Genomic DNA, 14,741 nt, shown 5'->3' with positions numbered 1-14,741 from the left:
TCCAACTCACTAATCACACTTGCATTTGGCTTAAGTTGTTGTTAAACATGATTAGCATGGAGTATAAGTACTTAATCCCAACTGTTTTGATCAGAATCCTAAATTTCAGATCTAGAATCAAAATTCTCCAAAAATTCTCTCTCAAACTTTTGCTAAATTTCTTCAAGCAAGAACACTTTCTATTGCACAATTCATCATCATGAAGTGTTGTTGAGTAGAATTGGACAAGAATTCAAGAGGAATCGTGGCATATTGAGCTAGGATAGAAGCTTGAAGCATCCATGGCAGTTGAAGATTGAGCTGGTTCTGTGCATCATTGAGCTTCCATTTCATCATCATTCATCTCACAAGCATCATAGGAGAAGATTTGAAGCGTGGCAAGGCTTGGAAGCACGTGATTTCAATTCTGTTCATCAAGAGGTTGGTTTTTCGACCTCTTTAATTCTCAAATTCATTATGCTAGTTGTATAGATCATTGAATCGTGGTAATTCTGATGAAAATTTGGAGTGATTTGGTGTTGTTTTGAGTTAGTTACATGTGATTAAAGTTTTGATGTTAATCTTTGATTCCTTCTATCCAAGCGTGTTATGGTGTTTTTGCATGAATTAGTTGTTGATTCTTGATGTATGAGGCATGGTGAGTTGATTGATATAAGTTTTTACCAATTTCTGGAACATTTTTTGGATCTGGAAATTTCCGGATGAAGATCTTCAAGATCTTTATCGTTCTTGCATGAACATTGCATATTTCCAGTTTTGCTGCAAATTCGCTTGAGTTTAGCTACGAAAGTTCATGAGGATTAGCTACGAAATTTCAAATGCCATGCAGCGCGCGTGTTAGGGTTTGAATGCTGAAACACGGTCTTTTTGGCTGTTAGGGCGCGTTTGGATTCAAAAATGCGCCAGGTTCTATCCTGGCTGAGATGCATTTCTCATATTGCCTTGCATTTTCTCACCATTTCCTTCATATTTCATGCTTGCTTCACATTTCCATTTTCAATTTTCCATGAACTTCAAAAATTCAGCATAAATTGAAAAATGCACCAAATGACCTCCAATTTTTTGCATTGTGATCCTCATTCTGTCTACTTTTTTGTGATTATTGAAATGCAAGTTGTGCCTGGCCTAAAAAATGTTTTGTCCTAGGGTGATTGCACATGTATGTATGCTTGACCTTGCCTTGTTCCATGCATCATAAAATGCTCAAGAATTATCCAATGCTTCTGAAATTTTGCATGCTATTTCTAGACATGTTGAGTGACATTTTGGCTTTGATTTGAGATTTTTCCCATGATCCATCTCAGTTTTATGACTATGCTAAGTTGGTGTGACAATTTGTGTCACACATGTGCTTGTCTTGACTTATGCTATGTGATTGCCATGCCTAATGATGTCCAATGCCTCTAATTTTTTGTGTAATGATCATGTTGTATGTCCTGGTTACTTATGAATTTTGCCAAGATTATTTGAATCATTTTTTATTTAATGTGCATTTGTTTCTTCTGGTGTCTCAATGTGATCACAATTTGCATGCCTTGCCATGTTTGGTTCATGAAATGAATTGGGTTAATGATTTTGGTATGGGACCTTTTGAGTTTTGTTCTTGATTGAATGAAGATGATTCATGTTAAATTTCATGTTCTGTTTTGGATTTTTGATTCATCTTTGACCCTAGGCTTTGACCTAGTGGTTTGTGGCTTACATGTGGGCTTTGATTTCAGGTTTAAACATCCAAGTCCATAGTTGATGATGCTTCCTCATTTGAGCATTGATGTTTGCTCTTAATTACTAACACTTGTGTGTTTTGTAGGTTGATGCTAGATCATTTGAGGTTGCCTTAGGGCTTGCACATTGTGAACATTGTCTGTCTGTTTGTTATTGCCTGTTGATTGTTTGTCTGTACAGTTGAACTGATTGGTTTAGATTTTTCACAGGTACCTAAGTTGCTTTGAGTTCTTTTGAACTTTCTTTTGCTTTGCTTGGTTGCTTAACCACTGAGGTATATTTTCTCTGACTTCATGTAGTCTGGAAGACCTGTCCTGTTATGTGGGCAGGCACCTGTCTGAAGCCCTCCTTAAGAGGTAATGCTTGTGAATGTTTAATTTTGTGCCAAGCAGGTAAAGACCTATTAAGAGGCAATTGGAAGATAGAAGGGATGTGCAATCCATCCCCTGCTATTCAGTTGTGTCATTCACCTTGCTCACACCATTGTGTTGATGCATTGTGGATAATAACCCAAGATCTTTGTTGTGTCAGTCATCTGTGGAGAAGAGTTCCTACATTCTGAACTCCCACACTTTCATTTGTCTGAAGCTCTCCCAAGCCAGGGATAAGAGCTGTGAGGTCTTATCCTCACTTCCCATTTCATCTGCTTCACCCTAACTCTTAATGTTAGGGTTAAGAGCTAACTACACCCCATTCCAGTTGGCTTGTTTTTACAGCCTAACCTTGTATGAGCCCAAACTGTTTGCATATAGTGTGTGTGCTTGTTTATTGTGCTTGTGTTTGTTTGACTGTGCTGTTTAGGATAGCTTGCTCCCCGTGCAAGTTAGATAGAAACCTCAACCTAGGATCATTGTGGATTACATGATAACTATTAGGCTCGAGTCAGTCTCTCTTCTAGTTGGTCATTTCCCAGTCTCTGGTTAGGTTAGAAGTTCTTTCCCTGCGTAGGGGAACTACGTCGCCCTGATCCTCATACCAGATGAGGTACGTAGGCAGGAGATGAGCTGATCTCTCCGGGCGCCCTTGTTCTTTTTCAACCCTTTTGTGTGTGTTTGGAGTCTGACGTAAGTCCAGCGATTGGCAGTTGCTTTCCTGTGTCTTGTTTGCTTGTTGGAGTTTGACGTAAGTCCAGCGATTGGCAGTTGGTTTCCAGTGTGTGTTTGTTGGTTCGGAGTCTGATGTAAGTCCAGCGATTGGCATTCGGTTTCCATGTTTGCCTGTTTGTGTGGAGTCTGACGTAAGTCCAGCGATTGGCAGTCGGTTTCCTATTTGTGTTTGTGTTTTGTTTGGCGTGCGTTAGCCGAGCTACGAGTGCTCTGATTCTTCTCCGGTCAGAGAGGATACGTATGCATAGGATGCGACATCCTAGCGAGCACGTTTCCCCTGTTCCGAACTACGTCGACTCTGATGTCTGTGCTTGACAGACTACGTAGGCCTGGGATGCGATATCCTGCCGAGTCCCGTTTCTTTTGCCTTTCTGTGTTTCCTTCCAGCCTTGTGCAGTTTGTGAGCAGTTTCTAGCAACCTTTCTTCTATTCTTTTGTGCGTGGATCCCGTCGAGTACGACGGATGCGTAGGGGTGCTAATACCTTCCCTTCGCATAACCGACTCCCGATCCCATCTTTCTCTGGTCGCGAGACCATGTCTTTTCCAGGTTTACTTCGAGCATTTCCTTTCCCTCTTTTGGTATAAATAACGCACGGTGGCGGCTCCGTTGTTTCGTTTTCCCACCGGTTTTTCGCGTAATGCGACACCAACATAAGAATGAGGGATCAAAACCTCGTAGTTCGTGGTAAAAATTTCAAATGAGTTGGTGAGTTGATTTTAACAAAAAATTTAGAATAGGGAACAAGAGGCCAAAGTTTGAATGGGGTTTTTAGTTCTTTTTGTCTTTTGAAATTTAAGTTAATATAGTTAAGTTTATTTACAAACTTGATTAAGAAAAAAGACTTTAAAAATTCAATGGCATAAGGCCAAAATTTCTAATCGTTAAAACATGTCTAAGTTGAAATCACAAAAAAAGAAAGTTTTTGAAAAGAGAGAGAGATTTTGAAATTTAAGAAGTAGGAGGAGATGAAGGGACTACCCTAAGGAAAAATTTAAAATTTAAGAGTTGAAAAGATCTTACCAATGTGATACAATCCAACAGATAAGAATGTCATATAGAAATCCATTTTCCTTTAGACTTTGATCAAGCAATAGGCAACAAATAATAAGCAGTCTTCATCCAAGCAAGATCAAGATCAAGACATCATCAAGATCAAGACATCAAATTAAGATGGCCACATCCAAGCAAGCATTCCAATAGCTAGCAGTCTTCATTGTCTTCCCATGTATCAGATGAAATATTCCTTGATCAACTCAGAACAAAACATCAGACAAAGATCATAGTAAAATAACAATTAGGCACAAAGACAAAATATCATATGAAGCAAAGAGATCCAAAGTCTTGCATCATATGGAAGTCACTTGTCAAGAATAGCTCAGCCTCAGATCTTGGCATTGGCCAAGTCCTTTAGCATAGGTAAAGTTGCCTAATTCTAAGTCCAAAACTCAGATCAAGTCCCAACAGTCCACCAGATGTTTTTTAGGGTCCTAAGACCACAAACAAAATGAAAACACACAAACAATATATACAATCATAAGATATGACTCAAAGGAGCAAAGAGAAAAGGACATAAACATAAACAAGTTATATGAAATGTAAATGGCAATGAATGATAAATGACTGAAATTTAAATTGGATAAAGTAAATGGCTTGAAATTAAAAGCGTAATGAATAAAATTTAGTCAATGGTTAGTCAAAAGGTAGTGTTGAGTTTAATTGATTAAGTCATTCTTTGGAGAATACTCAACCATTCATTCACAAGTATGGATCCTTGAACCAAGACATCATCCATGAGAAGGGCTCCAACTTGGATAATTCAACAAGTATGCCACTAGCTCTCATGAAAGGAAGAAAGGTCAAGTCTCCACACAAAGCCATGAAGAATGGGAGACCTACAATCTCACTTACTAGAATGTTATGCCTTGAGGGTCAAATTTAGCTCTATGTTAAGCAATCGTAATTAGACTTATGTAGAAGTCAGAACTATCTGAGACTGGGAAATAAAAATATAGGTGTTAATGCATGTTAGAGATTTGGTACAAAGAACCAAACTCCTAAAACATACCACACACTAAAAGAAAATGGGAGGGACCTATCTCAGTCATACTTGTATTGATTCATCTGACACAAGGTCATTGATGAATCAATTAGCATTTAGACATTAGATATTTCATTAGTCAAATGAGGGAATGGGAAAGAATAGGGATGGAGATAAAAAGGGAAGGGGAAGTAGAAACACAAATTGATCATGAGAGGAATTTCATCTGATCAAAACCATCCATTCATTTTGGGAGATGAAATGTACATTTCATCAACCCCCTAAATCCAATGCTTTTGATCCAACAAAAGTCAAATCAACCATGACCAAGGCCCAAACAGAAAGTCAAACATCACAAGACCATAAAAATGGCTCAACATAATTTTTGAACATTTAATCAATTAAAAATCAATTTAAAAATGAATTAAAATGCATTTTAATTTGGACAAAACCTCAACTCCCTTCAAAACACCCAATAAATGGCCAAGAGATTTATCCTAGGTCAAACAAGGTCAAAGGACCTTAGAAAAAAAAATTCATGATTTTTAAAAAGTCATAAGTATTTTTAAACAATTAAAAATATACATAAAAACACTTAATTCATGAAAAATACCAAAATCAATCCAAAAAATAATTTTAATTCAAAATATAAAAGAGAAAAATATTTAATTTTTTTTGGTGAAAGTCCAATATTTTTTGAATTAAAAATGGATTTATTATGAATTAAACAAAATAAGGCAATTAAATTAAAAATCAGAAAATATGAAAAATCAGGGGCCATCAGATCTCCCTCATTAATTGAGGTGGCAGATCTGATGGTCAAACGCGCACTTCCATCATATTCTGCAGTCAACGCGTGTACATACATGGTAATCAGGAAGAAGGGTCATGATTAAAACATTTGAATCAAATCAGAAGGTTGGGAACACGCCAACACATCACCGGAGCTAGGGCTCCGGTCATCTTCTCTGGTGGACCTCACCGGACTGGTCCACCACCAACCATCACCAAAATGAAAAACATGGACATGATTTTAAAGGAAAAATTCTCAGGAGCTCGAATCTAGCCTTAATGCCTTCCAATTCCAAGTATATTAAAATATACATGGATTTGAGTTTTGAGGATCATGAACTGAGTTGCTTCGATTTAACCTCAAAGCAACTCAATCTTGTTGCCTATATTGGTAGGACTTCAGAAAACAAAAAATCAATCAAAATAGATGAGAAATGAGGGAGAATCTAAGAAGAGAAGTTTCTGAAATCTCACCTTCGGGGAGCTTTAAATCAGCTTGATATTGCTTCCAATTTGGCTTGGCTTGACTCTAAAAGCTTGCAGAAAGTGAAATTGATCAAAGAGGGGCTTGAATTCTTGGAGTTTCAATCTCAAAACAGAAGGAGATTTGAAACTCGATTTCAAGTGAAATCTTCAAGTTTATCCTTTAATAGAGGTTAGGGAAGCAATGGTTCAAAGCTTGGGCAAGCAGGGTCCTCATTCTAGGCAGCAAGGCAATGTATTTATAGGGTTTTGCATTGCTTTTCACACACTTGAAAATTTGGCCTAAATTGGAAAGGTTAATGCATGCTTGCATGAGAGTGTGATAGGATCATGAGATTATTGGAATAGGTCCACAAATGATCATGAATGATGCTGAAAGCTTAACATGAGACCATGCAATTGTACTTCAGAAATGATCAAGAGATTCATTCAAATGGGACCGTGAAGAATAACCATGCACAGGTCATTCAAACATTATCCAAATAAGGTGATCTTAGACTTTTTAGAAAGATGGCATCTAGAGGAACAACTTTGATGTTGAACACTTTTCTATTTGAAGCTTGGATTATGATGAATTTTGAGGTGGAAGTTTGAGAAATCAAAGACAATTGAAGTTTTTCTATGTACCAAGTCAAATATCCACTTCTTCCACCTTGAATAACTTTTACTATGAGTTTCAATTGGAAATGGTTCCTTCATAAAAGTTATAGCTATTTCGATCCTCTTAAATTTGGTCACACATTTGACCTCATTTGGATTTGGCATAAGGGAGTTATGCATTTTAGAAATTGAGGAAAATTGCTTGTTCAATGGTAATGACCCAAAATGACCTTTAATGTTTCCTCTTGGCACATGCCTTTGAAAGTTGAATTAGACATTTCTAAAAGAATAAAAGTTGGATAGGAAATCTTAAAATTGATCATGAAACTTGTATGGACTTCATCTCATAAATATTGAGCAAGTTGTGGTCCTTGGAAGTTGACCTCCTAACTAGGGCATAAACAAAATGACATATAATCTTTCACCATAAAAAATGACTTTCCAAGAAAAAATAGTTTTTTATGTCAACATGAAAGTTGTTTGGAATATCATAAGGAGTAACATTACTCTTGGAATAATTTTCATATGACAAAAATTATAGGAGATATGGTCTAGTGAACCCCAGTTTTGACCAGTTGACTTTCTCTGGTCAACCTCTTTGGACCAATCTTGCAAACTTGAAGTTTTCTTGATATTTTGGACTCATGGAGGATCATATATGTATAATATGATGTGAAATGAAGTATCCATTAATGTATTGGACAAATTATTGAAGAAACTTGTTGAGGAAGTCACACAAGATACCCAGATGAATTAGGGTTTCCAAGGCAAACAAGCTTCAAACTCTTGATGATTTCTTGATCCAAATGATAAATGAAGAACATGGGAATCCATATATGATGTCTATAACTATTGTGAACCATTTCCTGATTGATCTCCTTGCACTGAGGGTCTCAAACACTAGTTGTGAGCTTGATGAGGCATTGGTGGATGCACACACTACCTACAAAAGAAACAAAGCTATACATAGACATATTTTTAGTATTTTGGTTAGTAAGCAAATAAAAATAAAATTATGATACAATCAAATGTGCTTGGTGATCTCTCACAATGCAAACCCAATGAATAAGGGGTAAGGAGGATACCAAGGTGTGATCCTAAAGCCAATGCAAATGATGAGATAACATGAGGTATCTTAGGGTCAAAATTGGGGTCTTAAAGCATCCCTATCTTTTGTGACAATATTGTTGCTATATGTTTATGTAAGAATGCAATTTTAAATTCCAGAGCAAAGCACATTGAAATTAAACATCATTTTATCAGAGACTATGTTCAGAAAGGGATAATCATTTCAAAATTCATAGATACAGACCATCAATGGGATAACATCTTTAAAAAACCCTTAGATGAAGATAGATTTATGTTCATTCTGAAATATTTAAATATGGAAGATTGCCCAGAATGAATCTGAACATGTGTCTCTCCTCTCTAATGTTGAAATAGACTCTAATTTAAACATATGTTGTTTATTCGTTTTTGATTCTGATACTTCTACAAGTTAGATGATATCTGTATTAGAAACCTTATGAGTCAGAAACCTTTGGTATTCTTGACTCCAGAAACATCAACATGTGGTCTCTCAAACGTGTCTCCTTGGATCTTCTAGACAACTGTCTAGCTCAGAACTCAAGAGCCAAATTGTTGAGATCCCCTCGAGTAGTGTGCATATTTTTTAGATTAGACAACCATCATTAGATGCATTTAATTCTCCCCACACTTGTCAACTCATATTCTAGCAATCATAATTACTTTTGTCCCCTCTTTAATCTAACGTTGTCGTTTTGTATGTGTTTTGAACTTGTATATATATTACCATGATTCCCACATTCACACTTTTCACTCTCACAAATTACACAAATCCTTGCTTTCAACTTCTCTGCAACTTCAACCTCCTTGCAACTTCATCTCCTTCAACAAACAGTAACATGAATCCTCAATAACAACAAGTGTTCGAATACTCACAACAAATGAATGTTGTTGAGCAACATGTCGAAGCTCCACAACAAGTTGTAACCCAAACTGCTACACCTTCAACAACCTCATATCAAGAACCTCATGTTCTTGATCGCCCTCCTCACATCAATCTTGCCACACCTTTTGAAAAACTGGAAGTATTGTGTGAACTTTTGGTTGATTTTGACAACCTCAAGAAGAATGGCATAAATTTAACTGAAGAGCTGGAGAACCAAGGGTGGGAAAACTAATTCAAACGTCTTTATGGCCCAGTCTACATATTCCTGGTGAAGGAATTCTGGAGATTCGCTGATTGCGATGATCATTGCATCGTATCTTATGTTCTGGGCGTCAAAGCAGTGATCACGGAGAAATCAATTTCCAAGCTTCTGGACATGGAAAGAGATAGGGGAAGAAAGATATACAATATCAACCCTAGGGGAAAGTATATGTCCCAGGAAGTTATCCCTTCTATTTTCTCTCAGAATCCAAAAGGGAGAACCTCAAAGAACAAAGAACTTCACCAAAATCTGAGAGTTTGGTTGAAGATCATTTTGGGAACAATCTTAAGAGCATGGGCTTAATTGACAAAGTCAGAGTCAAATCCACAAAGGACACCTCCTTGGAAGCTCTTAAGGATCATAAGGAGATATCCAATGGGATGTATTTCTTCTCTAAGATTGATTCTCTCGAGGTAATCACATGCTATCTTCAGGATCTGGAAACAAGACATTTTTGGGTTCAGCTTGGATTGACTACCAGATCATCCACCAAACTTCATGAAGTGAAAGAGAGATCCCTCTGAGAATAAGAATAAGAAGAAGACTCTGAAGTTGGGTGAATCTTCAGCATCTCAGAAGTAACTTGTGCCTCTAAGCTCCTTAGCACCCTGTAAGTACCATATCTTAGAAGCTCATTTAGTTTCTGGTTCTAGGAAAATTCTCTCTTCTCTACCTCAACCACCTCCCATCATCTCTCCTTCTGAACCAACCATCCCCATACCTATTCTTTCTGAACCTCAACCTTCTGAACCCCATACTTCTGAACCAAACACATTTTCACCTCCACTACCCAAATTCAATCTCACAACTACTTTAATTCCCGTATCTGAAGCCATCTTACTCAACGAACCCAGATCATCTCCCTCTTCTACCCCTAGTCCCCCCTACTATGAACTAACCTCAAATTCTAAACACTTAGACATCCTTGACCCTACCTCCCCAACACTTGCAGAACTTTAGGCCACAACTGAATTTGAAAAGACTCAGTTTGTACCAGAACCTTCTGAACCCATTCCACCTCCTTCTGAACCCACATCAGAACCCTTTGAAACCATTCCACCTCCTTCTGAACTCATATATGAACCTTCTTAACCAATACACAATCACTCTGAGTCATAAACATTTGATCTAGTTCCTCTAGTTCTCAAGACTCTGGAAGAGCTACAGAAAGAACAATAATTGGTGAGAGCCAAACTCGACCAACAAGATCAAGTTAACTCCAGCATCCAGAACCTGCTTGCTCAGCTACCTCAGAGGATGTCTCCTCCTCAAAACCCTTAGGCACTCTAGGATTTTATTCTCTTGTAATTTCCTAAGAGTTTTTGCCTCTGAGACCTCGTTTTCTTCTGTTTTATTCTATCTGTATCTTTCCTTCTCTATCTATGAAAGTCTGCCTTTTATGGATTTGTTTCTTATGTCTTTTAACTTTTTGATTCTGTCAAAAATGGGGAGAAATAAATAATAGTCTTTCTGATGAAATATCATATCTAAACTCTCAGAAATGCACTACTTATATTCTGAAATTAAAATCAATTTCGCAACCTAAGTGTTTTTACAAGATCGATCTGAACAAAGAAAGCTGAATCAGTATCTTAGAAATAAAAGATCTGATAAGAAACTCTCTACCCCGGATACCCTTTTCTGATACAAATGCCTTTAAAAAAAATTCTAAGTATCGGACTTAGGGGGAGATTGTTAATCTCAGGGGGAGTCGTACTCTATCTGAATCTGATTCATTTAAATATGTATCTTTGTAAAGTACCATTGTTTCATCAAAAGTATGAATTTCTGTCATCATCAAAAAGGGGGAGATTGTTGGAACAAGAATTTGGTTCTCCAATATTCTCTAAGTTTTGATGATAACAAAGAATGAAATAAATTGTTACCCTAATAATTTTTTCTAAATGTGCAGGCTTCTAAGGTAAAATAAATTTGAGGAAACTAATATTTGGTATCTGACGCGGTCCAGAAAAGTTGATCCAGAACAAAGAAATCAAATCTGACTCTAGACAAAAACATCTCTAAGAAGCAAACACATACAAAATATGACACTGAAGTTCAACTCTGATATCTGAAGACTATTCAAAAGAGTCTATCTAAAGACTACTCAAGAGAATCTATCTGAAGATTATTCAAGATAACATCTGAAGAACTATTCAAAAGAATCTATATGAAGACTATTCAAGATAACATCTGAAGAACTATTCAAAAGAATCTATCTGAAGACTATTCAAGAGAATTTCTGAAGACTGCAAGTTTCTGCTCAAAGACTCTGACTCCGCTCACTCTGATTCACGCTCAACGCTCTATCTGATATCACCAAATCAAAAGACTTAATCAAGAAAGATTCTAAGTATGGTACAATTATCTTTAAGGAAATTATGGATTATGTTCTAAGACTGCTATGGAAAGGACACGGAAATTAATAACATTAATTCTCATATTTGGCAAGAAATCTCATTTGATTTCCTTCCAACGGTATCATCTCAAAGCAATATATAAAGGCCTCATTGCATCATACTGAAGACATACGATTCGACAATACCTTCGATCTACAATACTAAACATTTTTGTAATATTCAGTAAGAGTTGTTGCTCATATTGTGTGGTCATTGTTCTTAATTATGCTTACACTGCTTACCTAGAATCACTAAGGCACCTGTATTTCTCTAAAATTGTTGATATTCCTCAAGTGACTTGTTTAAGTATATGTTAAGTACTTGTTTAAGTAGACTTGAGAGGGCTAATAGATTGTTAAACTCTTAGACGCATTTGTAATCTATTGAGATTGGTGGATTAAGTCCTTATTGAAGGCAAAATCACATTGACCGGGTGGACTGGAGTAACTTTGATTTTTAAGCAAATCAGGATAAATTTCTTGTGTTGTTAGGATTTACTTTTGTGTGAGTTTTGTGTGTGTGGTGTTGCTAAAAAAATTGATTACTGTGAAAACAATTCAAAACCTCTCTTTTTTACTTTTCTCTACCTTCACCTTTCACTTTCATTGCTTTGTTTAACCAACTGTATTTGAATTTTTTGTGTGGACTATATAACTTCTAAAAGATGCTCCCTGATGTTATAGTTGTTGTTCTACTAATTATGCTGGAATGTTTCATTGTGTGCTTTCTCTAGATGTTTTATGTTATCCATTTTTGTGTGTTCATGTTGTTCCTCTGAAGTGTATGCATTTGCAGTTCAGATTGTTTAGTTGCTCTGAAGTGTATGCATTTGCATGTCAGATTGTTTAGTTGCTCTGAAGTTTATTTCACTTTGTTTTTCTTAACATATTGCTTTAGAAAGGGATATAAATACTAAGCATATCTTTTACCAATAAAATGTCTACTTAGAGAACTAATAATGTATAATCCAATTGCAAACATTGAATAGGAAGTTAAGGGATATAAAAATGCTACTTAGAGAATTATAGGTTATACTGCATCTTAAGCATATTTTTTACCCCAATGAACGTTCATGACTTTAAATGTAATTTGCATGAAGAAAAGCAGGTGATTTTCTTACCTTGACTTGACAAAATATGAAATAGTAAAAGCCATGATAAAAAAGAAACATAATTCTCCAACAGAATGAGTTGGAATGATAATATAAAGACTAAATTATGGATGACTAAAACAACTAGCCGGTAGTTTTCAACTGCATGTTATAATTACTAAAGATCAATTAGCTAGTGACGACTATGGAGCATAAGTAAAACTAATTACCTAACAAGTTTCTTAGTTTTATCTTAAACCAAGTTTCATTCTCGAAGTACAGTTGGAAAATTTGGGATATCGCATAACAAAATATAATTGTAGTTAGAAATAAATAAAAATAATTAGAAAGGAAAATATTACCTCAATCACCAAAACAAACTAAAATAATAGAATGACTCCGTGAACATCCGTATGAGTGGTGCTATAGCTTCAAGTGATAAGATATCAACAATGTCACAAAGTGCTCACATATGCAAATATTAAGTTAACTAAGCATCTCACACCCATTTTATCTCAAACTATGAACTTTTATACTTGGTTTCCCACCTCTGTCACTTTATCAGCAATCTCATGTAGTCATACATCAATTAAAGTAAAATTAATGAAAGGCTAAAAATATTCTAAAATATATGACTAGATAATGTAGTTTAAAATAGAAATGTCTAATTCTAAATGAGTGATGAAGGAGTATAAAGCTTCACGTGCACAACCACATTCCCCCTACGTATGTTGGAATATTTTTATGAAGTCCTAATTGTAGCATTTTACTACAAACAATGATTTGTATTTTGTTGAGTTTTTGAGGTTGCCAAGTCTATTTTAGTTTTTAGTTTAAGTTTGTATCACAACAGCTACTGTTACTATTACTTGTATCTTACAATATGCATCATTTCTCAAGAATGGCATAGATGGAAATTGGTAGTAAAATGAAATGATAGGCTGAAGTCCCGTTTTTGCACTAACTGTTACTATCATACTTGTAAGTGTCAGAAGAATCGATTTTGTTTTATGAACTTCTGTATTTTATTGGAATGTAAAATTGGACTTTATACATACAAAACAAACTTTAGCTATTCTACTAATAATGACAAATAGTAAATACTCTTAATTTTCCCACTGTCTCTTAACCTTCCAAAACTCTCCATTAACTTATTATTAAAACCCACTAACTCTAGCATTTAAGTTTATTCAACAAAACTCCTCTGTAAACTTAAATGTTTCTTCTATTCATCATTCCTATCAACTTCTTGCCTCTGTCGAAGATTTCCTTTGATAGTGGTTTTGTGAAGATATCAGCTGCTTGGTCCTTACTTGCTACATGCTTCAATTCGACACTTCCTTCCTTCACGTGTTCTCGAATAAAGTGAAAACGAACGTCAATGTGTTTGCTCCTTTCATGGTTTACTGGATTCTTTGCTAACTCAATTGCTGACCTGTTGTCAACTTGTATTATTGTAGCATCTTTCTGTTCTAGTTCCATTTTACTCATCAATCTTCTGAGCCATATTGCATGACAAACACACCAGGATGCTGCTACATATTCTGCTTCACATGTCGAAAGAGTTACTATTGGCTGCTTTTTAGAAAGCCAAGTAAATGCAGTATTTCCCATGAAAAACACATATCCAGAAGTGCTTTTTCGATCATCTATGTCTCCGCACCAATCACTGTCAGAGTAACCAACCAACTTGTATTTCTCTGACTTCGAGTAAAACATCCCAAGTGACACTGTTCCTTGGATGTACCTCAGAATTCGCTTCAATGCCTTCCAATGTGTGTAAACTGGCTCCTCCATGAATCGACTTACAATGCCTACACTTAATGAGATATCTGGTCTTGTACATGTGAGATAGCGAAGACTTCCTACCAAACTTCGATATTTTCCTGCTTCGACACGTTCTCCTCCATCAAATTTCGACAGTTTTGTTCCTGGTTCCATTGGCGTCGAAGCCGGATTACAACTTTCCATCTTATATCTTTTCAAGATTTCTTTTGCATATTTTTCTTGTGAAATGAAGATTCCTGTTTCTTCTTGTCGAACTTCCAGACCAAGAAAGAATCTCATCAGGCCTAAATCTGTCATCTCGAATTCACGTGTCATTGTGCTTTTGAATTCTTCTATCATCTCATCATTACTGCCCAGAAAAATAAGATCATCAACATAGAGAGCAACAAGTAATACATTCATTCCTTTTTTCTTCACATAGAGGGCATGTTCGTACGGACATTGCTCGAACCCATTCTCCTTGAAATATGTGTCGATACGTGTG

General features: G+C 36.1%; 1 protein-coding gene across 1 annotated transcript; it reads right to left on the bottom strand.

Moving 5' to 3' along the window:
* Positions 1–13,681: 13,681 nt before the first annotated feature.
* LOC127094750 (secreted RxLR effector protein 161-like) lies at positions 13,682–14,440 on the bottom strand. Its single transcript, XM_051033541.1, has one exon. It carries the CDS (start codon positions 14,438–14,440, stop codon positions 13,682–13,684), a length of 759 nt encoding a protein of 252 aa, XP_050889498.1.
* Between the last annotated feature and the right edge of the window lie 301 nt (positions 14,441–14,741).

The sequence above is a fragment of the Lathyrus oleraceus genome, chromosome 6, assembly GCF_024323335.1.
Source record: "Lathyrus oleraceus cultivar Zhongwan6 chromosome 6, CAAS_Psat_ZW6_1.0, whole genome shotgun sequence".
Lineage (NCBI taxonomy): Eukaryota > Viridiplantae > Streptophyta > Magnoliopsida > Fabales > Fabaceae > Lathyrus > Lathyrus oleraceus.
Note: the sequence above shows the minus strand (reverse complement) of the source record. Positions and strands in the feature narration are given on the sequence as shown.

Coding starts and splice junctions, on each gene's coding strand:
- LOC127094750 (XM_051033541.1), bottom strand. CDS start 14,440: ATGGAAAGTTGTAATCCGGCTTCGACGCCAATGGAACCAGGAACAAAA.